Below are 24,421 nucleotides of genomic sequence, written 5' to 3'. Positions count from 1 at the left end.
CATCTAAGTTGATAAGTGATTTTTTGTAGATACTATTGACGAACTATCTTGGCTTAAGGGCGGTTGTGAAATAGTGCATAGCAACGGCTGGATCCAAGGTCTGGATGGAGAGAGCCACTTGCCCAAAACGTTCCATGAATGCCCTGAGCGTTTCCTTCTTTTCTTGGCAAATACTAACCAGGGCCAACGAGGTTAGTTGATGAGGACGACTAGTGGCAAACTGCACATTGAAGCGTGTGACCAGTGTTGCGAATGAATCTATGGAAGCAGGCAGTAGTCTAGCGAACCAATTGAGAGCTGGTCCTCGAAGTGATGTTGGGAATATCCGGCATAATAGGATATTGTCACTGATGTACAGATCGACTTAGGTGGTGAATATATCCACGTGCTTCTCGAGATCAGTAGTTCTGTTATACATTTCCAATGTCAAACTCTTCCAGTTGTCAAGCAATCTCACTTCCAAAATTTGCTGGGTAAAGGGACTACGACCTGTCTATCCTTCCCAACCGAGGGGCTAGCCCTTGTCTGCTACTGAATGGACCTCGGCTTCTCTTGCAGAGCTAATGATTCTTCTTGTTCGTGAACCAGTGATGTAACTTGGGAAGGAATATATGTTCTGATTTCAATTCTGAGGTTAGCATTCTCCTTGCGCAACGCGAAACAATTTGTGAGCATCTTTTTCTCGGAGACGTTGCATCTCCATCATCTCCGCCTTCAGCTGTCTAACAACTGAGGATAGGTCTTCGTCTTCTCCTCTCTCTACATGAACTTCTTCCAGAATAGGCTGATTTTGAGTAGGTCCTATGTGCTCTCGGGACATTCCCCACTGTTGACTGAGGGCTTCTCGCTAACTCCTAGTTTGTACAATATTTACTTAGGGCTGAATCAATTTAGACCCCACGATAGGTGTCAAAAACGTTCCTGCAAAGGATATACTCGTACACTGTAACTCTATCATCACGTGCCATTGTAACCTCCTTAAAGAATATTTCAGATTCTCCTTGTCCATAGAGGGGAAGGTACCTGCAATAACACTTCGACTGTCAAGCAAGTGTCTGGTACAGGGCAAATACTATTAAATATTCTGAAGTCAATCCCTTTACATGTCCCTCTTACTTTCCTTTTATAGGCATGATATTGGGCTAATGGACCTGATAAGTCAGCCTTGGATTACCCTTTTGATTGCTTGGATGATTAACCTTTTTTTTTATTAGTTATTTATCTTAATTAACTCTTTAATTTATTTTGATATGACTGAAGGGGTGTTAATATCCCTCATCCAAAGGTAAGACTGAAGAGATGTTAGTACCCCTCGTCCATAAGTAAGGTTGAAGAGGTGTTCGATTTCCTATTTTGTAGGGATAGCCGAATGGTACCATGTTCAGTACATCTAACTTTAGAAAGGAGGAACATAACTTCAAGTTTCAATAAAGTAAAGAAAAGTGAAAGACACTTAACTAATCGAAATATTTGCAAGAGTCTCAGTCACATAGCTGATGTTGCAGTAAAGTTAAAAGAGAGTTATGGTTCACAATATTCAAAGATGCTTTTAGAGCTTTGTATGAGACAATCAAGAGGGATAAGGCAGCAAGACAACCTATCTGCTAAAGCCTTATTAGAATTGTTCCGCTCCCACTAATCCACTCTTACAATCTCATCTAATCCATTGACAAATTTTTTTTTACTCTTCTAACTATTAATCATTACGTGAGAGAGAGTGTGTTTAACACATATATACTATTAATTGTTGCGTGAAGTATTTTATTTTATTATTATGTTTATCTTATAGGTAATAAATTATAGTCTTATCATAGTTACAAGAGTAGTTAAATTTTTTATATGAATCAAATATTAAAAAAATTTAAATTCAAAACTGCATCCGACTATACATATATATATATATATATATATATATATATATATTAATTATATTTTTTAAAATATTTATCTTGCATTCTACCCGATCCACCCACTGTAATTTTTTTTTTCACTCGGATTGTTCGGTGTTGTCCACCCCTACTCTGTTGTATGAATCATTGACATTTTTAAAACCGGACTACTGGAATTAAATGCAAATATAACGTACAGTACAATGACAGTAATTCCGAATTCGTTGTATTCTAACAACCAAGACAGATACAAATAATACCAATAACAAGTATTAATTTGCAAAGAAATAAAGGCACACACAAATATCATTGTATTAACATCTCTCTACTAATAGTTTCACATGCATTTGGGAAATAAAATTGATCAGAGATGGGACCCTACACCCGTAATGTCATACAAGTAAGTTAGCTGGGATTTGTTTGGCATTTTGCTACCTAGGATTTAACGTACGAATTAGAATTAATTAGCCAACAGAATCAGGTCAACAACAGTGAATTAAGAAGAAATGTACATACATTCTAAGAATCACATTACCTAAATATAGGATGACGTGGAAGAATTATATTCAGATAGAGAAAATGGGTTTGGTTAACTTAGTCTACCCTATGAATTATTTTATCGTAAGTGAATTAGAGATATTTATTTATAAAAGATTAAATACAATATTTATATAATTTTTAATAAAATATCTTAAATTCTTTAGTTTTCTAAAATGAGATTATTTAGTTTATTGTAAGAAATTTTAAACAAATTTAAAGAAAATTGTTTGCATGTGAATTAGGGCAGGACTGGTTTCTAAGGCAAATGGATATTCTTGTTACACAAGTTTCAATGTTTAAAACCGTCGTTGAAATCTCATTTTTGAAAAAAAGAAGAAATTAATGTTCCATATATGACTTTTGATCTTGCATTGTGTAAGCAGTCAGTTAATCAAAAGGCTCACCTAAGACAAATGATCATGACATCGTAAAAGCAACCACATTCAGGTAATAGAAGCTCATTTCAGATTATACACAACAGGCAACCTTTTTAATTTTGGGCAACCAAAGTAAGATAACTAGAAGCTCATTTCAGATTACACACCACCGGCAATCTTTTTCATCTTTGGCAGAGTAATCCTAATCAAACCGAAAATCAATAATAGTTAATGATTCAGTAAGCAAACTCCCAGGAGACTTGTTCCATCAATCAGTAGTGTAGTTTTTACACTTAACTTTTGATTTTCAGAAGGTTTAGTCGCCTAAAATCTTACATAACCATGCAATCTCATCGAGTAACTCCTGTTACACAGTTTAATCCAACGATTAATGTCGGTAAAATGGTAAAAGAATAAAGCTCGAGGCGATAATACCTATGTAAAGAAAATGATACTAAAACTTTATGTACGATGATTTTTATTTTTTATTTTTAATTTAAGCCTTACTCAAAACCCTTTTCCACACCCTTTATAACTTGAGTGTTTTGAGTGTTTTTTGTTTTTCAAAAATACCTTCATCTTCGTCATCAAGTTAACTCCTAGCTCATGCATAGGAACTGATCGAACAACTCTGTTGCCAACTAAGTCAAAAACAGACACTAAATATATCTACAAGCAACTGTTTCATATTCGAGTTATAGTAATTATATAGGCGTAAATTTCTTATAATAAATCAATAATAATATATTTTGGCATGAGCTTCCTCGGAATAATCCTCCTCCGCTTCAAAGATCCCTCTCATTTTCAAATGTGTGAACCAAAATCTTAGTCTCAGTAAAGACGTCATCCAATTCAGGAGTGTGAATGAACGAGTTAAAGCTATGTTAACAACAGATTTTCCAAGAGTTCACGTGTTTTGCAACTTTTAATTTATAATATATATTTTATAAGAAAACGAAACATTCTTTTTTATGGAAAAGATAATAAACATTCCTTTAAATCTGATTGTTAAAATATTTTTACCTTACTCAAAATTCGAGATTTAACTCACTCAAACTATTTTATATAAAAACAAATGTATATTATGAATATTATTTTTAAAATATATATTTTGTGTTATGCGTAGCTAATTCATGAAATGTTAATAAATTTGCATTAGTTATACTTTTAACGGTGGTGAAAAAAATATTTCACTAAAAAAATCAATATGTTGTTAACCATTCAAGACTTTTAAGATAAAAATATGTGAAAGATAATAAATTCACAAACTACTTCATTTTTAAGAATCATGACTTTTAAATACATAATAGATATAAATTATTATTTTAAAGGATATGATGAGAACCATTTAAATAATTGTTTGGGGTTTTTAATTTTTTAAACTATTTTATTACGATATTATTTTTTAAATTGAAAATAAAATACTTGTTAGTTAGCAATCAGCTATCAATTGCCATATATGATTACTCTCATATGAATTATTGATAGAGTTAGAACCTTTCAATTATTGGAATGGTCGATTAAAAAGTTTATATATATATGATCTTAGCGAATTTTGCTAACATGCTTTAAAATTGTTGTTCCATGAACCCCGCATGAGCAAACTGGGCCGGTAATTGTGCTCATGTTCACAATTCTAATTTTATGAGCAACAGATTTGAGGTATACAATAACACAAATTTGCCACTTACGAACTACTAGTTGTATATTTGCACTTCATTCTTTAAATTGCATTATATTATATGTACTTTAATCAGTACAACTAAGGACATGTTTGTTTTAACCTCTTCGGAACTTCAAATTAATGGCCATTTAGAGGAAGGTAATTAAACTTTCGTTTTTACTTGTTTGTACATGTAAACCAATTTATACTCCCATTCCTTCAACATTATAAGTGCTTAAAATCTTTAAAATTAAATAAGCTTTTGAACCAAATTAAATTAGAATGATAGTAGCCTGAAATTCAATTAATCTAGAATTTAAAGTATCATTCAAAAGAACGGATTTAGTAAATTGAAAAATATATTTTTTAATAATATTTTTAAAATAATTCTCCTATTTATTGAAAGAAATTACATTGCTTTTATGTTTTTAAGATATTAAATATATTTATTTTTATATTAATATTTGTATAAAATAACAAAAAAATATTTAAAAAGTATTATAAGTGGATATATAGTTGTTATTTAAAAAGCATCATAAACAGTTAATTTTAACAGAAACTTCTCTTATCATAAAATTATACGCATTAATGGCGGCTAGTGGAATTGAATAAAGTGTGTTGAAGGATTAAATAATGGAAGAACCACCCACAGGCTTAGCTTTCATTGCTGCCAAGGGATATTGATAAGTGATTATGAATTTATGATTAATCAAATGTTATGTCCCTTGGCTCTCTAACCCCTGCGCTTCTAAAAGTTTCAGCATCGCTTCGCACAAAAAATAAAAATAAAAATATAAAGATTTAAATATATATTTTTTAAACTTTTCAATTTATTAGATTTTAGTTAAAATTTTGTCAGTTTTGAAAAGAAAAACAGAAAAACAAAAACAAAAACACCTAAATAATAATTCTGTTTTTTAGTTTTAAAAACTGAAAATAAAAATATTTTTAAAACTCACATTAACAAGCAAGTTTTTCTATTTTTTATTTTTAAAAATAAAAAACTCTATTAAAAAAAGTAACAAACAAGCTCTAAATTTAAACTTTTATTTTACTCACTGGTTGTCCTAAATTTAATACTTTTAATTTTTAGTGATGATTAAAAGTATTGAATTTTAAAAAATATATATATTTAAAGGATTAGAATTGAAATTTTGTCGAGTAAAGACAAAAGTATATTTAAACTAAATAAATATAAAAAATCAATAAAATAACTAAGTGTGTTAATACGACAACACGATAATTGAAAAAACGTTATCAACAAAATCATATTAAAAAATGAGTTTCATTAACTTTAGTGGATCTTAATTTATATTAAAAAAAGAGTTTCATAAATGTATTATTGGCATTCATATTATTTTCACCCTATTAATTTATTAAAAAAAATAGTTGTCTCATCAATAGGTCGTTGAGTTTTTGCCCAGATGGAATTGTAACATCAATGTTGATGTAAGGATCTTGAATTGATACTGATAAAACAGGGTCGTTGTTTCAAGGTCCCTATTTGGTGGATTATTATTTAATGGTATATTGTGTAGTTGAGCTTTCTCTGTGTCACCACAGTTTTAATTTGTGTAATGGGGAAGGTGTACCAGTTGAGCATCTTAATATACCACTGTATTTGAATTATAAATTCTTCTTGTCAATCAAAAGTAAATATTTTTTCAAAGTAAGTAATGGCCTCGTAAAGAATATTGAATCAATAATTAAATAATATGTTTAAGAGTACGTTATTTTCATTTCATTTATGACTTGTGTTATTAAAAAAATTAAAATCAAACTTTTCTAATCATATCATGTGTGTGTAACATGATTCTTTTGTTTACAACAGTCAAATTTGAAGAGTCCCGTAAATTAAACAAAAAATATTCTATATACTTTTTAGACTAACAATTATAATTTTAGTATCTTAAATATTAGAAAGTATTAACTTTTTCAACTAAACTATTAATTTCATTATTTATTAATATAAAATTATTAGCAATGATTGTTCTATGTTTAAAGAGGATATCAACTCTTTCATTTGTAGGAAGTTCAATAAATTTTATCATAAAACTAAATGGGTTAAAATAACATCTCTATACAAAATTAACGTATAATTGCTGTTTTAAAATTCGGATCAGACCAACTAGTTTGGACAGTTTACAAAATTTTGAGAGCAAAATCAGTTAAAAACTTGTCAAATAGATCACAAACGGGCTAAAATTAGTAAAAACTGACGTAAATTTTTTTTAATTTGAGATGCTTGTTCAAATGAACTTTTGTTTTATTTTTTAAATTTTTCAATTCTAAAATATTTTTTAAAATAAATAAAAATTCATATATGATATCTATTTATAAATTACAATTATTAATTATTTATTATGAAATTTTATATTATAAACTATGTGATATGATATGTTAATTTTAAATTTTATTTATTTTATTTTATAAGTTTATATTAATTTATTATTAAATATAATATATAATATTAAAAATATATATTTAATTATTATTAATTCAATTACGATTGAAGCAGTAAATCATAAATTAATAATTTAATTTAAAAGTATTTTTTTTATAACTTTTATTTTGTAAGTTTTTCTAATTTATTTCAATAAATTTTTTTAAAAAATACTTACTACTTATATAATATTTACTAAAAAAAAGTATCAAATTAGTTTTTTGAAGATGAAAGTATTATTGAGTCCTACGAAGATTTGATTTATTAAATGAGTGTTTAGAACAACGTTGCATACAAATAAGGATGAAAATATGCTAAATTTTGCATAAATAGATTTAATTTGTTTAATAATTTTAAAGTTTAAGTTTGATTTATTATTTGTTATAGGTTATTTTATTAAGCTTAACTTGATTTTTTTAAAAGTTTGATTTAATATATTAGTCCTTTTAATAACTTACTTCATACTGAGACTTTTAACATATCATTAACTTTATTTATAAATAGGAGAAGGATCTTTTTACACCAGTGTGAGTCTAAAATTTCTTACACATAATTTGAATCTTTCATTTAACTTACATCTAATAACTAGTGAAGTAATAAATTATAACCCATTAAATTTAAGTTAAATGAAAAACTCAAATTAGGTATAAGAGTTTTTAGAGATATACTGGTATAAAAAATCATTATATATATATATATATATATATGTGTGTGTGTGTGTGTGTGTGTGTGTGTCCTTTTAATAACTTACTTCATATTGAGACTTTTAACATATCATTAACTATGTTTATAAATAGGAAAATGATCTTTTTATACTAGTACGAGTCTAAAAACTCTTACACCTAATCTGAACCTTTCATTTAATTTACATCTAATGGCTAGTAAAGTAATAAATTATAACTCGTTAGATTTAAGTTAAATAAAAGACTCAAATTAGGAATAAAAATTTTTAAACTTACACCAATGTAAGAAAATCTTACCCTTTTATATATATATAATTAAAGATGATGATGATTGAGATAAATTAACAATAAACGTTATCAAAATAGCACAAATGCATATAAGGCAAATAAAGTAATAGTAATATAAAAAGCTAAATCATTGGATGGGTGAATATATTACATCCAGACATGCTAAATCATTATCATATCAGTTCTTTAAGAATTTTACCATCAAATTAGTTTTTTAAAATTATAATTTATTATTTAATTAGTTCCTTAAAAATTTAAAATATTATCAAATTGATCTTTTAAAATAAGAAAATTGGTGAAAAATATATTTTAATAATAAATTAAATTTTTAAGTAAAATGATATACAGAATTGTATAATGGTAAAAAAAAATTAAAATTAATGCAAAAGTAATTTAAAATCTTCAAAGCTTAAGTTAATAGTCTGATTGTCTGCTTAGTAAATCTTTAAAGGAGTATATTGAAAAATTTCTCAATATTTTTTTCTTATTGTTGACGGTGCAACTCCAAGTCATGGTAGGATAAAAGTCATCAAAAGAAAAGAAAAAAAGGCATTATTAACTATTTGCAATTAATATGTGCATGGTTGGGGTCATTAGTACATCTTATGGGTGGGTGGCTTGAGTTGGATAGCATAAGGATGTGTCACACCAACAAATATGGATGTCATAGGATTTAAATCCATTTCTGAGAGGGTTAAAATTAAGGAATCGTTTTTTCCTCAATTTTATTAGTGTCTGCAAACACAAAATCTCGAGAGCTGAAAGAAAGAGACGTAAAGCAGATAAAAAAAATAAGGAATGCCCAAAACACTAATTTTATAAATAAAACAGAGTAAGTATAAAGAGAATACGATGAGCGTGGTTGAATAGAGGGACATGATTTCTTCACGTTAAATGCTTGTACGGTAAAAGTTGCAAGAATTTCTCAAATTCAATGTAATGAAAAGATTTGAGTGAGAGGTTAATGCGAAGAGAGTACTCATTACATATAAAATACATACAAACATCTCATTATTTTATGTCATTGGATTATCTTAATTAATCATGTATAATTACTTTTTTCTTGTGTTTGGAATTTTCAACTGAGTTTTAAATTTAAATATTTTTAATTTAGTTATCTATAACTTTTTAGGAATTTAATTTTTTTATTTTACTCAACTTTTTAAAAGTTAACAAAATTAATTATACATTAAATTTTTATTTATATTTTTAAATCTTTACTAAATTTAAAAACAGTTACTCAAATTCATTACTATTGACTAATAAGTCATTGGTCGTGGCTTATTTATTTGTTAAGTTTAATGCCTGCCGGAAAGAACTAATTGGCCATGACAACCCAATATTTTTAATAATTATTAAAACTTTATTTCAGTTTGTTTTAATAAAAAGTAGCACTTTTTATATTACAACATATGGTTAATAATTATTTTATTAAAATCAAATATTAATTTAATCAATAATTTTTAATATTATCAAGCATATTATGTGATAAAATTTAGATCTTCATAAATAATTCAATAACAATTATTTATTCATATTTTAAATAATATGTCGTATATTAAATATTATGAATGAATAAAATGTTAATTAACATTTAAGTTGTGGAAAATTTAATTTTAATAAAAAATATTAAAAATGTTATTTTAATACCTAGTGTGATTTGATCTTAATTATATATATGTGTGTGTGTGCCAAATTGGTGTAATTTAAAGAATTTAGCTATGCACTAAAATATTGACTATCATGACTCTTAATATCTCAATATAATCAATATTTTAGTGCATAGCTAAATTCTTTAAATTACACCAATTAGGCATAAATTAAAAAACGTAATTGATACGTTATATAGGTTTTGTTTGATATTAAAGTTGTGAAATGGGGTTTGACAGAGTCTTGAACATTGTGATTGACGAGGGATTGAGGAGGTGTTAAATTGGTACCTAATGGCATGGAGCTCATGTGGCGGAGCCAGATTGCATTAAATGCAAAAGGTTTGGTCCGAATTGAACAATATGGTAATTATTAATTGTTGTACACATGAATGAGCATGAGCATGATTATGGCCATGAGACTTGTTTTCTCGTAACACTGTATGACTAAGAATTTAACAGTGAACACTAAGCGGGTGAGCAAAGTGGGAAAAATGGTGTCCGATAATTTCGTATGGGCAAGACAGTGACTTATTTCATAGAATTAGGCAAATCTAATTTATTCTTCTCTATATATACAAGGTGGATTGTTTATGCTTCATCTATAGCAAAGTGGTGAACATTTGGGTGAAGTGGAAATTGTTTCTTCCCTGGGAGGTTCAACAACCAACTACTTTTTTTTTCTTGGCCAACAAATGCTGTTTAATGACAATCAATTCATATATCTGTTCTCTCTCTCTCTACCTCTCTGCCTCTCTGGTTTTGTGTTGAAGTTTTAATTTAAGATAGGCAATCCCACACGCTTTCATCAAACAAAAGGCGAAGGGTACATGCCTCCACCACCACCTTCAACATATATGCTAATATCCTACTATTTTGTTGCCCCTGCAAATTTTAGCACCATCATTGGCTCCACATTTCATTTGGCCGTTGGTTCTTTCTAACGGCCCACTCTACTCTATTTAGGATATTTACATGATCACCTTTTCAGATCATCATTATCATCACCATCTTATTAATACATATTTTTCGTTCACTGTTGTGAGTCTTGTCACACTTAGCACTCCCTCTCTTTGTTTGTTTGGTCTGCATGCAAATGGGTGTAATGGGCAAGACTAGATCCGTTGTAACAATGAGTGGGAGAGTTATGAATGAGGCAGTGAGCTTCATTGCCTTTTGTGCACTGGACCTCATTGATTTTCTCTTGTGTTTTGTTTTCAAAGCTGTGGACTTGTTGTTCGAAGCAGAGTTTAGACCCTGCTATTGTTCCTCCACAAAGGAAGCAATCACAAGCAGTGGGAAGATCCTGGTTTCTGAACAAGGTGGGGAATCCAAGATCTTTTCCCTTAGCTCAACCAAGCTTCAGTTGGAGGATATCTCTGATACCCTTTACTCTCGGCCTTCTTTGGTGTCTGAGGTGTCAAGGCTAACCCTCAATGAGTTTAAACGCTTCAAGTTGGAGGAGCCACTTCTACAATCCAAGAGAGGGAACTCTCGTTGTTCCACTTTCACTGTCAACAACACCATTGTGGAAATGCTCCAGGGTAAAATTGGAAGGCAAGAAGTGCATCCTATTCCAAGATGGTCTGATTGTGATTGCAAACTATGCACAAGTTGGATCTCCTCTTCACCCTCACACCATAGCAATAGCAAGGCCACTCTGTTTGTAAAAGCCCAATGCCCCACCACAGGTACAAAAAATATACATGTTTTTCAACTAACCACTTCACTATGTTTTATTAGTTGCTTCATGGATGGAATTGAACAAACGATGACATGACAAAGCTTATGAATGTAATAATTGTGTAGATGAAGCACAAGAGGATGTGTTGTTCATACACGGGTTCATTTCATCATCACTATTTTGGACAGAAACATTGTTCCCAAACTTCTCAAGCTTAGCAAAATCAAGTTATCGGTTATTTGCGGTTGATCTACTTGGTTTTGGGAGGAGTCCAAAGCCTAGCGAGTCACTATACACATTAAGAGAGCACTTAGATATGATAGAGAGGTCTGTGTTGGAGGCACATAAGGTGAAGTCTTTCCACATAGTGGCCCATTCCTTAGGATGCATTTTAGCACTTGCTCTTGCCGTCAAACACCCTCAATCCGTCAAGTCGCTAACTTTGCTTGCCCCAGTAATCATATTTAATATTTATGTTTCATCTCAATTATTATTATTATTTGTTATGTTATGTTATGTTAATGAATTTACTAAAATGAATGAAATTGCACAGCCCTTCTATCCAGTGCCAAAGGGTGAAGCACAGGCAACACAATATGTGATGAGGAAGGTTGCTCCGAGGCGCGTGTGGCCACCCATGGCATTTGGAGCGTCGTTGGTGTGCTGGTATGAGCACATAACTCGGGTTATTTGCTTGCTCATTTGCAAGAACCACCGTCTCTGGGAATTTCTAACCAAACTTGTCACACGAAACAGGTAACCTCTTCTCTTTTTTTTCTCTCTATATATACGTTTCACTTTCCAACCTCTGGATCACTCAACCACGCAACTACCAACATGCTCTGTTTCATCCATGTTTAGTTCGCCTATTTTTGACCCTATGAAACGGGATGTTTACACTTATTATTTTATTTTGAGTAAATAGGAAACTTGATTTATTCAACTACACTTGCTACTTTACTTTTTACGTGTAATCTTTTGAATGTATACGTGTTCGTAGTTATATAGGTTTAATGGGATAAATTAAATCTTTCTTTTATGTTGAGGAATGATATTTGGTAAAATTATAATCACAAATTTTCATACACTTCCAAGCAAATTGTTAGATTATACACCTTGGTCATATTGTAATTATTTTAAAATAATTTTGTTTGTGTTTATATATAGTTTTAATTTATGCAAGTATCTTAAATTCATTTTTTACACTCTTGTAAAGTTGTATTGCAGCCGTTGGAAACTCTTCCTTTCCTTAACAAAACATGAAAGAAAATTTTATGGTAAACATTGGAGGAAAATTAAAACATAAAGGTTCAAAGGAGCTGTGATATTGAATTTTGAAGAATTAATTATATCAATAAATTACATTTCCATTTCTCGATAGATATTTATATTATATTTCCTTTTTATGTTAAAATATAAATTTATTCTTTTGAAAGATATATGTTATATTTTAATCTATTCTATTGTAAATAATTTTTTTAGATATTTTTTTATATCTGTTTATTTTTTATATGATTAATAATTAATTTTGTGACTGTAGAAGATAAAAAAAAATAGATGAAATTTTGTAGCTGATAATTGAAATATTTGGAATTTCCTTATATTTTAATATATTAAAATCAATTATAGGATATTCAAAATTAGTTGAAAATTAGTTGCTAGTGATATTAATGATTAAGAAAAGTATTATTAAGAGATACGTTCATAATCATTCACCATTGTTAAGTGTTTATACTAAAAATATTAAAAAATACTTATTTTGTTCAGTATTATATTGAAAATTTCTTGACATACGACAAAAATACGCGTGATAACAAAATCTTACCAAAATAACATTGGGACTGACGACACCACTATGTCATGAGATCGTAAGAGTACTTCAAACCACAATCTTATTTTAAAGAGAGTGGGGATCTTCTTCTCAGTTCAAGAGTAATTTGAGGGCCAAACATCTTCAAATAGTACTTGGTTTTCAAAAATTTCAATTTTTATTTTAATTCTAAGATACCTTCATATATATTCTATAGTTCTAATTGAGTCTTTAGAGTAAATAATGTCTACGAATTCTCTTTGAATCCTTTCATTCTAATATTCTACCATATCTCAAAATCGTGAAATCGACTTCAAGGGCATATGAAGAACAAACTAAACTTGTTTTCGTCCATAATGTAACATAAATTTTCGTCCTTAACATTTTCGTATTCCTTCTCTTAATGTTTGACATAAACCATATTGGGTATAATGTATGTTGAATTTAATATTCTTGCCCCACTGCTTGGGGAGCACAAGTCAAACATGTCAGAAACTGCGCGTAGCAGATGGAATCAGACGGTTTTATGGATGCATTAATTATTGATTCTGGATTTGCTAGTCATGAATGAGATTAATTTCAAGTGTGTTGGTGATGGAGACTTTTTAGCTAACGTGAACTTTGATATTAATACACTCTCAACTTCTTCTAACAGGGTGAGGACATTCTTGCTTGAAGGATTCTTTTGTCATACCCATAATGCAGCGTGGCATACCCTACACAACATCATATGTGGAACCGCGGGAAAAATTGGATCATATTTGGACGCTGTAAGAGAAAATCCAAACTGTAAAGTTACCATATTTCATGGCAAAAAGGATGAGGTGATCCCAGTTGAATGTAGTTACGAGGTCCAAAGAAGAATTCCACGTGCCCATGTTAGAGTTATTGATAACAAAGATCACATAACTATTGTTGTTGGAAGACAGAAAGCTTTTGCTCGAGAGCTGGAGGAGATTTGGGGCACAACCAACAACTAGATAATTAAGCTACAATGCTGCATGTTGTGCCAATGCACTTACGTCCAGCAGTATTACATTAAATTTCTGTTCAAATGTTCCCTCTGTCAACTCACGTTGTTTGTATCTTTTCTTATAAGAGAAATGTTTATTTAACACTAGTTTGGATGATTGGATTCCACCCTCAAATTGGGAGGTCGAGTTGCACCCGGATAAAAGGCAAATAGAGAGAACTATGAATCAAGTGTAATAAAGAGTTATATGAAAATATTGGACTCTTCGTAAAAATCACATTCCACTTGCATGCTTTCTAAAAAAAAATCACTTTATCGCTTGAATTAAACATTGGTTCTCCAAAATAAATAGCTGACCCATGCAAGGTAAAAGCTCAGCATCCACGCAGATGCAATTAAAATGAGCTGACCCATGAATATTTTTGCCCATTTTTACAGCTTTAATTAAAAAAAAAGTTTTATTTACATGTTAGGACACGTTAAAAAGAAGACATCATTTAATAAATATTATTTATCATTTGTTAAAAAAATAACTTTTTAAAAATGCTAAATATTTGTATTTTATTTCATATATTAATTTCTTTTTCATATCCTAAGGATCTTACTTGATAAAAACACAAATTTTCAAAATAAGTGCACTCACTTCTATGTGATCATGACTTGATGATTTAAAATAAGATTAAATGCACCGTTTGTAATAAGCTAAGATCCCGCAATCAATTAAATGCACCGTTTGTCATTTCTGCTCAACGGCCTGAATTAATCTAGGTCATTAATTTACTGATTAAATTAGTCAGGTGGAATATGATATAAGGGCACCGCCTATTGCAACAGCTAATTATGAATTTTAGAAGTCACACATTTCACATTCAAGATATTTAGAACCAAAACCAAAATATAATTGCTCCTTTATATCTTTAGAACTCAAAGGTTTGAACATTAATGCATTTACCCAGGATTAAAAAATAGAAAGAAAAAAGGAGTTAATTTGATTAACTGCCCTTGAATCCCGATTCAAAAGATAAAAATAATATACTAAAAAGTTCATTTCATTAGTGTTAAATGTAATAGTTAAGGTGGAGAAAAAAAGAAGTCGAATTAATATCACGTCAACATAAAATTACCAATAACTTGCAATTTACTTTTCAGCCGCCCCTCATTTTGTGATAAAATAATGTTAATTTTTCGTCAAACGGTTCACATGCTGGACCCGCTTCCACGTTTCGTTCCTGACAGTACGGTCATAAAAATTATCAGTACAAGTAAAAGTAATCGAAGAAAACAATTGCTCACACGGTTAGAAGATTTTTGGGACCATAATTGCTAAGAATAAAATAAAATTATGTTTAACAAATTAATCGTGTATTAATTGGATCACAGTTTTAATGCTAAAACTTGAGAAGCCGCAAGAGGAAGAAATGCGAAGCCTAAATGTTCTACAATAACAGCTATTATAGTCACCAATCAATGACAGCTGCCAATCAGTAACTATCCTATACATTCTTCTTCGCAAAGCTACCACAGTTGCTTGTCCTTGTACACCCATTTCTCAACACCACCAAGAGTGTAAATTGTAAAACTAGATTATCGCATGCCAGGTGGGTAGTTTCTAAGTTAGTGTTTCCTAAAACAAATCCAATTGTACATTCTTTTTTGCTCTCTAATGGAATCCTTAGCCACTTACAAATTCTACATAACCTACTCAATTCTGCCTCGTGCATGAAAAAAATACACCATACTTACTACTAGAAATATTTACATTACTGATACAAAGTAACAAGCACCGGCAATCCATCCCCCCACTAGACTGCAAGCCACGAAGTCTACATTCTTGCAGAAGTAAACTGTTGAGATATTTGGCGACCTCTTATTAAGCACTGCCTGCCTCATCTGAAGTACTTCCTGCTGGACATGTTCTGCCAACCTGAATTTCATCTTCTTCACTAAACAAGCTCTCTTCACTAGAATTGGAGAATGGGCCGACATCCTCGTCAGTTAGCGAGTCAGCTTTTTGTCTCTTCCTAACATCCTTCACTGCTCTTCCCTGAAGAGCAAGGCGCCTGCGTTTCCGAGCTTTACGCTTGCCTTTGGGGAACTCTTCTTTTTGCAACTCAAAGTTCTTCCCGTCAACCTCTTTTGCAGTTCTTCCCTTGCCATATCCATTATCATCAGATTCTTCAGTATCTGGCTTACGCCTTTTCCGATTCGAATTTGTCTGAAACAATGACTATTGTTCAGATTGAAAGCTGTCTAGACAGTAGTACATACAACAGCAACGTCACAAAAGTAAACAAAGATAAAAGCAGGCCACCTTGTAAAGGAATGACTAAATGAATAAAAAGATCACACTTTAGATTATTGCAATTGAATTAATTTTTATATTTTTACAACTTCCCATGATATTTCACCACCAGTAGGCACAAATGACAAATATAAACTCTTGCTGACCCTGGGTACCTTGAATTCAGAAAATAAATTTTTTTTTTAGCAATAGCAATATGTCAAAAGGACCTATCTAAAATGACCTAAAATTCAATGGAGAAACACAGATCTTCAACTTGGTTTCACAGAATCACATGGAATGTTACACATTGCAGACATATATAGTTTAAGGTAGTATATCTGTTGCTAAAGCCACATGCTTCTTCATGTGGTAATAATAAAAACAAATGCCACCAAGATTCCGATTAGTTAGAAATAAATGTAACACAATACTTTAGAAAATTCAATAGGATAATTTGGTAAGTCACAAAAAATTAATTCAATCCTCATTAATTTGGTGGGTTTTTGAAAATGAAATCTTCACTGTGATTCAATCAGTAATAGATGGTTGAAGAGGGATTATGACAACTAAATCAGCATACCTTTGGACCACGGTCAACCAACCTTGCCCATTCATGCCTGTTCCTCAAACAATCAAGAACAGCCTGAGAGTGACTTGAGTATGCATAACGCTCTCCATTATGCTTCCTCAAGTTATGCCAGTGCTGTGACAGCAACAAAAGAAAAACAAACAGGTTCACAGACAACTTATTTCAACACATGGCAATAAAATATTAAAAGTACAAAACACAAACACTAACAAAGAATCATACCGGTAGCACAGCATTACAGAGTTCTTCATACGTCATACGCTTGCCTTTGCTCATAATATCATTGATTAAACCTGCATTTGGATATATATGTATAGTAAGAGTTTAAGGCAATATCCACAAACTGCCCGCTAGACCCACCAGTTATTTTCCTTTTTGTTTTATGTTATAGCAAAAAATTAAAAGTTCAACTCATATATTCAGTGTGCCTCCCTAAAACTTACAAAAGCTGATTATGCTCAGACCTACATGGATGTACGGTTTCTATATCTGCTACATATTAGATAACAAAGGAATACAACATGATTTAAAATCCCATCTATCAAAATTTTCTAAAATCATAGTTTTATTAACCAAAACGAATTGATACTATATCTAGTCAAGATATCAGATAACAGACGAAAGCATCATGATTTAAAAATCAAAACAAGCACAAAAAGAGCAGTCATTATTTCCCTGACAGGAAGCTACCAGGTAAGGTGCGATGAACTGGCCTTCCAGCAGTTTCTGTATCGTCGTCAGATATATTCCTGGGTGAGTTACGTATAGATGACAAATTCTGATCCTCAGGAGGGGAGGACGGATCACTGTTTGCAATTGCAGAGGTAGAAGAAACAGCATTGTTTGTGACAGAGTTTGCAGCTGTCATAGATGCAAGAACTTCTTCCTTTGCTGGAGCATCTTCCACATATGCCATATCTTGTTTCCTCTGATCAGAAGAGGACGGACCCTTCTCTTTCTCTATCTTTTTGGCTTCATCTTCAAGTTCCCGAGAATTTCCAGACCCATCTCTAGATGCATCCTTGTATTTTCGTCTAGATACCTGTGCAACTTATAACAGAATTAGTCACCACTACAGAACCAAATTGACCATCTTTATTGTGAAAGCTTGCAAAAATTCTAAGAACAAAACCAGTGTTCGAAGCCATATTTATCAATTTCATTTGTTGGCACAAAATCCTACCAAGTAGTGATCCTTTCCTCCACCTGATGTTGTTCGCTTCATTAGCATGCTTGTAGCACTAGCAGAAGTCAACTGTGGCAAGCTACCTGCATGGCGAGCTCGGGGTACACGAGGTACACGAGGCGAACTATTCAGTTCTTGATGCAATAGCAGAGCAAGCTGCAAGCAAAAACACACAAGGAAAATTAATGGGAAAAAAAAGCACAAGAAGGATATTATGTAGAGAAACTTTTCCAAGACTTAATTAACTAGAAGTCCAGCTCAGACCTCTTCATCACTCAGCATTGAAGAATTTGATGTTGGAGAAGGATTCACTGAAGGCACATGACTCTGGTTCAACTTAGAGGAAGTATGGATATTTGTTTGGTTAAGTTTTTCAACTTTCTGTGGTGCTGAAGATGAAATCTTATTCTGCACTTGTAAAGCCTTTTGATGGTGCAAAGATGCATTAGTCTCACTGGAGCCTAAAATACTTGCAGTCTGATGTACCAAAGATTTAGAAGACGACCCATGAACAGAATCTCTCGTATCTGAATTTACATGCTTTGAGACAGAATTTTGTGTACTCCTGTTTGAATGCAATCCTTTTGAATTGGAATTCAAAGAGGATTTTGGTCGCTCTCTCACAGACTTCTTTGGATTTTCGTCTCTGGTAGCATCGTTTGGACAATTTTCATTCTTTATGTGAATGTTACAATCAGCCATCACTCCATGCTTTGTAAAAGAACTAGGGAATTCAGTATCTTCAGATTTGAAGTCATGAGCCAATGACTTGGAGTTCATGGTTGATGAAGTTGGAGATGACTTTCCAACACATGCTAGCATTTTAGGTGGACATCCAAGTGCTTCAGACTTTGATGTATCTTTAGCAGAATCTGAACCATCTTTTATTTCTGAAAATCCCTTTTGTGTTTCCAAGGAACCTTCAGACCCCTCCAGTTCTTGTTTTCCATGACAAAAACCACCAGACGATTCATTGGGTTTATGGGCTTGATCATCAGGGACTACTTCTGATGAAATATCAGCATCACCCACCTTATTTTCACACGATGGTAAACTGGGAACCAGAGTATCATTCCCTTTAACAATACCAGACGTGTGATCAGATGGTTTTTCATTTTTAAGGTCACTGATAGGAGAAGAACGAACATTTGAGGGCTTCCTAAAACTATCAACATCATCATCCCTTTTCACCTTAACTTTGCATTTCGCAGAGCTAGGACGCACATTTCTGTCAAGATCTTGAGAAACTTGGTTATCCATAAGTTCTGGTGCAGAAACACAATGGCCTTCTGTGTGAGGACTTGCAGTGCTTCTTACTATTGAAGTATCATCTTCATTATCAGCTTTCAAGCAATCTCCGTCCTTGTTTGTAGAAGCAAGAAATGTCATCACAATGCAGTGTGATAACAAAAGTCTAAAGACAAATCATTCCTAAAGTCATGCACGTATAAACCTAGTAAAAATATTTTGAATGCTAGAAATAAAATCTTCAGATTCTGGCAAATAATCTGAAGTATCCCATATTCTTGCCTGACAAATCCTCCCTTAATCCCTCTAAAAATTCCACCACCTTCTTTGCACTCAAGGTTAGCGAACAGGGTGGAAGACAAAAATCAGGAAATGCACACTGCATCATGCATAGTCTTAAATCTTGAGCTCTCAAAAAGTTATTGCTTTTTAGTTCACTATCCTCAGAAACTAAGCATACTATATCATGCACAGTCTTAGCCCTCAACAATCCTTTTCCTTTATACGATTATCATCATGAGCTGAGAAAAAAGCAGTCAAACAGTTGCAATAGTACAAGAACCTTACATAGCATAACCAATATTGATGCAACCATATTAAACACAGAATGGGCACAAACAAAGCATCACTAACTGACACATAAGGTAATCACAAAATATAACATTTTGATTTGCCAAACTTTGATTATGGAAATGTCAGTAATAATACATACCTTGTCTTTAACTGAAGCATTCCCAAGATAGTTACGCTTTAAAACTGATGTAACAGCATCGTCAGTCTTGGAAGACATCTCAACCAAATCAGGAGCTTTATTACTGGTCTTCTCTTCTGCTAATACATCTCCAACAGAAAGACTATGCCTTGACATGTCAGGATACAAGGGTTCTGAAGAGTCCTCGGTAGTTGTTGGGTGGTTATTTGGCTCCTCCAGGATGGTATCCACAGCAAAATAATCATTAGAAATGTGTTCTTGAACCACTATCTCTTCTAAGTTTTTATTCTTTATGCTCCGAGAGTCAGCCTTGAAAATCTTCAGACCTCTGTCCTCATAAAAGTCCAATTGTTTTGCATCACTGGTGGGTGTAAACGCTAGTAACCAAAATAAGAAGGGGAAAAAAAAAGATGGAGTCAACAAGCGCAAGTCAAGTATGGCAAGATGTGAAGCACTGCCATAGTTGATGACGTTCGCCCATGGGCAGAAACAAACAAGAATCGAGATAACTTTTTTCCTAGTAACTAGCAACAAATTAACAATAGTATTAGTCACAAAGATTTGACTCCTCTGAAAGCAAGGAAATGAAAAAGAAAATGAGAAAGTAAGGATGTATCCAACATTGATTTGAACAAAACTATCTGGTAGACTTAACCAAATCTGAACCAACAGCAGACACATTTTTATTTCCTTACTTCACACATCTCTCTTTAGAGGAGTCAAATACTAGTAATGAGAAAGAATCACTAAAACGGAGATCTTGATGAAGGTACGGGCAGAAAAATCAATCACTAAGCTGAGATCACTTAATCAACCACATTTCATCATCCTTTTTCTCATATTAACTCGGAGATAGTGGTATATCAAATCTAAGACCAACTCTCCAAAATTAACAACAGCAAATAGCATACAGAACGCACAAAAGAAGGGGTAAGGCAAAAAATAGCAAATCAATTAACCTGTTTTAGAAGAATGCGAACTTCTCCTCTTGGGATCTACCTCTCTGTCAGAAGTCTTAACCCGCTTCTTCCCACTCCGGTCTCTGGAATTGGAACTCCCAAACTCCTCTTTCCTTCGCTTACTGGAATGAACAACAACAGGCCTGAGCAAGCTCCTCTCCTTCTTCATAGCATTATGGACACGTGGCGGCAAATTATCTTCACTCCCAAACTTCCTCACGTCCTTAAAACAAGTCTTGGCATCACGGGCATGACTAGATCTCATATCAACCAAAGCCGCAACAGGGGAAGCCAAGACATTAGGAGCACTAGTGTCTTTAGAAAAAGAGAAAAGAACACCAGCCCCATTATTATCATTGTCCTGTGAACCCTCGTTCTCAGCCCAAGAAGGAAACTCTCTATACTGAAAATTAAACTTCTTGGGAACATAACCGGTGCACTTCCAAAGCTGAGGGCTGAAAATAGAGGGCACGCCAGAGCCTGTAAAGAGAGAAGGGTCACCGCCAGGGATTCCCTGAACGTGGACCCTCTCCTCCATGGGTATATCGGTCCATAGCCTGACAGGGCGGCGCGTGCGAGAGGGGAAGGACCGGTTATTGGTGTTGGTGTCCAAGGAGATGGTTTTAGTGGGGAGTTCGACGAGGAATTGGGCAACCTCGGTTTCCTCGGTGTTGCTGTGTTTGGTCTTGCATTTGTCGCAGGCGAAGGTATCATCGCCCTTGACGTAGCGAGAGCAGCGCGTGTGGACCCAGACGCCGCACTCGTCGCATTTGACCATCTCGTCGCCGTCGTCGAAGTTGACGCCGCAGATGCAGTCAACGGTCCAGGAACCGTCGCCCCATTCGTCGGGAGGGTCGGAACTCTGAGGGCGGTGCGATCGCCCTTTCATTCTTGAGTTGCGATCTATTCTTCTTCTCCTTAACCTAATTCAATTGTTGGAATCGGAAATCGAAAATAGAAAAAGGAAGAGTACCTGAAAAGTGAGAGGGAATCGTGATTGAGAGCGAGTGCGAGTTCGGTGGAGTGGATGGTATGAGAGGAGGATCTCCGGTCTCTCTCTCTCTCTCTCTCTCTCTCTCTCTCTCGCTCTATCCACAGGAACAGAGAACAGAGGAGGCGCACGGAGAAGGCGAAGGTGAAAACGAAGGCGTTTTTGTGTTGTCTTGTGTTGGTATTGGACTGAACCGAACCCGACCCGAACTGAACCGAACCGACCCGAACCGGTGACTATGGATCCAAATTCCAAATTGATGCTTGCCGTGTCTTGGGAAGCCAGCCCGCAATGGAGACATCTCTATTTTTTAATCAGGGTCCATAACCCACCCTTAAAATTGTTAACTCGATGAAATAGGGCTTAGATCAATTTAATTTATATTTTATAAGTTTCAATACAAAAAATTATTTTACAAATACAAAATTTCTTTTAAAATTGTTCAGGTTCTCAAATACACAAACCCTTTCAAGAGAAGACTGAGAAGCCACGACATATCACTCTCTAATAAGGTTCTTTTCTTTATATCGAAATAAATCACTTTATTCTCCTGCATGCATGTCTGCGTTACTCTCCATTTTTTTCAATTTTGCCACATGTCGTAAGCCCGTTGGCATGATTTTCATGTACCAAAATTTTTAAGTTTCATAATTTGATGGCATTATTTATTTTTAAAAAATTATCATAAAGATGGCGAAACATAAGAGATTTTGGTACTATTTTTCAAATTTCATCACCAAGGAGGCATAAAACAAACGACAAAAAAAACTCAAATACAAAATTTATTTTGAAATATTTAGGGAGTATTTGTTTCACTTTTAAAATTAGTTTTTTTATTTTTAAAAATAAAATTTAATTAAAATTTATATTATATTTTATTTTTAAAAACAGAAAACTGTTTTTAAAATAAAAATTATACCCGTATATTTTAGTAATTTATTTTTAAATTAGTAATTAAAATTAAAAAACTCACATAATACTTAATATGTTAGTTACAACATTTCATTGATACTGGACGCATTATATTTATTACTTCCAGTTTAATACTGTTAGAATATTTTCTCTAACTTTTGTCTCTTAGTATCTATGTTGATATAATAGATAATTGTTGCATTGATGTTCTTTTTATAAAATTTGTTTTAGATATACAAAAATAAATTATGATAATTTAATAATTATTTTTAATGTGTTTTACAAGTTTTTTAAAAAATTATAAAAAATTAAATTTTTTAATGAAAATTTTAATTAAATTCATTTTAATAAGTTGATATAATGTCTATGAGCATGAAAGGTAGTAAGCAAATTATTAAACAAATTACAACAAATAAATATTCACTTAAATTTCATAAATATGCAATATCGTTCAAATTAATCTTCTAAAATTAAAATTTTTAATATTAGTCCCTAATATTAACAATTGTGTATCAATTTAGTCTTTATCATTAAAATTGAATAACAAAATAATATTTTGTCTAATATATAAAAATTCATTTTAGACACAAAATGACATGACATTTTTCTTCTTTTACCTCTTCTTATTCTATAACTTCTTTTTTTCTTGATACAACCACCATATTGATTATAATTATTTTCTAACAATTCCGTCAAACTTTTCACAATTTGCTTAACATGTAATGTTGCAACACTCCATAATAGAACGTCAACTTCTCACTCTTATATGCTTCTTCCTTCCTTTGTTTTATCTTATTTCCTTCCTCTAACTATATTAGCAATGACGTTCTAGATCTTTAGAGTAATTAAAAATCATTAGTTTTTACTATTTTTGCACTCACACTTTAGAAAAGATAAATCAATTTAAAAATTCAGAATAAGTGGTAATAAAAAGTTGCAGGGCATTAAAAAAGGTGAAAATGAGGGAAGGAGAGGTGAAAATGGAAGATGCACATAGGAGTGAGAAGTTAGCATTTTATTGTAGGGAGGTGCAACATTACAAAGCAAATTGTGAGAGGTTTTGAAGAGTTATTGGAAGGTGAACACTATTGTTGTAGTGGCTGATGATAAGTGTTTTCGTAATATGTAACATGAATTAGGGAACTTATTTTCTTTAATGAATTAATTTGAGTTTCAATTCCCTTTTTAATTTAGAAAATTTTGAATTAATCAATTATTTCGATTTAAATATAGAGATGAAGATTTTTCTTAATCAAATTTTTGTTGAATTCTTTATTTTATAGGAACTTAAAGAGAAAGGAAGGCAAGGAAAAAAGAAAGGAAGTGAATCAGCCAAATTTTTGTTTAAGCAAAAAATTACTCATTTGAATGAAATGAATAAACAAAAATTGAAATTTGTCTGATTTTAGTTAAAGCGATAATTTTTAACTTAAGCAAAAATCTCATTTTAACTCAAGTGAGAATTCATTAAATCGCCCTTAAAGAAAGAAAAACATAAAGAGCGGGAAAAGGAGGTAGAGAAGAAAAAGCTAGGAAAAGAA

The 24,421-nt window shown here is 32.2% G+C and overlaps 2 protein-coding genes across 3 annotated transcripts; one reads left to right on the top strand and one right to left on the bottom strand.

Annotated features, from left to right (window-relative positions):
• The first annotated feature begins 10,628 nt into the window (after positions 1–10,628).
• Positions 10,629–14,006, top strand: LOC113871674 (probable lysophospholipase BODYGUARD 3). Its single transcript, XM_027508773.1, has 4 exons — positions 10,629–11,223; positions 11,342–11,670; positions 11,770–11,972; positions 13,682–14,006. The coding sequence occupies exons 1-4, from the start codon at positions 10,629–10,631 to the stop codon at positions 14,004–14,006; spliced, it is 1,452 nt and encodes a 483-aa protein (XP_027364574.1).
• Positions 14,007–15,316: 1,310 nt separating this feature from the next.
• LOC113871118 lies at positions 15,317–22,103 on the bottom strand. 2 transcript variants are annotated; one of them, XR_003505757.1, is made up of 8 exons: positions 20,978–22,068; positions 20,019–20,395; positions 18,323–19,420; positions 18,056–18,214; positions 17,586–17,914; positions 17,095–17,165; positions 16,864–16,986; positions 15,317–16,214 (listed from the first exon to the last, which is right to left on the bottom strand). XR_003505757.1 is itself a non-coding variant. In XM_027507911.1 (8 exons), exons 1-8 carry the CDS (start codon positions 21,864–21,866, stop codon positions 15,870–15,872), a joined length of 3,414 nt encoding a protein of 1,137 aa, XP_027363712.1. In that variant the 5' UTR covers positions 21,867–22,103; the 3' UTR covers positions 15,319–15,869. The 2 variants fall into 2 exon arrangements, 1 of the variants encoding a protein (XP_027363712.1); XM_027507911.1 differs by having other exon boundaries at positions 15,319–16,214; positions 17,563–17,914; positions 20,978–22,103.
• Positions 22,104–24,421: the final 2,318 nt, after the last annotated feature.

Source organism: Abrus precatorius, unplaced genomic scaffold (genome assembly GCF_003935025.1).
Source record: "Abrus precatorius isolate BTA unplaced genomic scaffold, Abrus_2018 Scaffold7, whole genome shotgun sequence".
Lineage (NCBI taxonomy): Eukaryota > Viridiplantae > Streptophyta > Magnoliopsida > Fabales > Fabaceae > Abrus > Abrus precatorius.
Note: the sequence above shows the minus strand (reverse complement) of the source record. Positions and strands in the feature narration are given on the sequence as shown.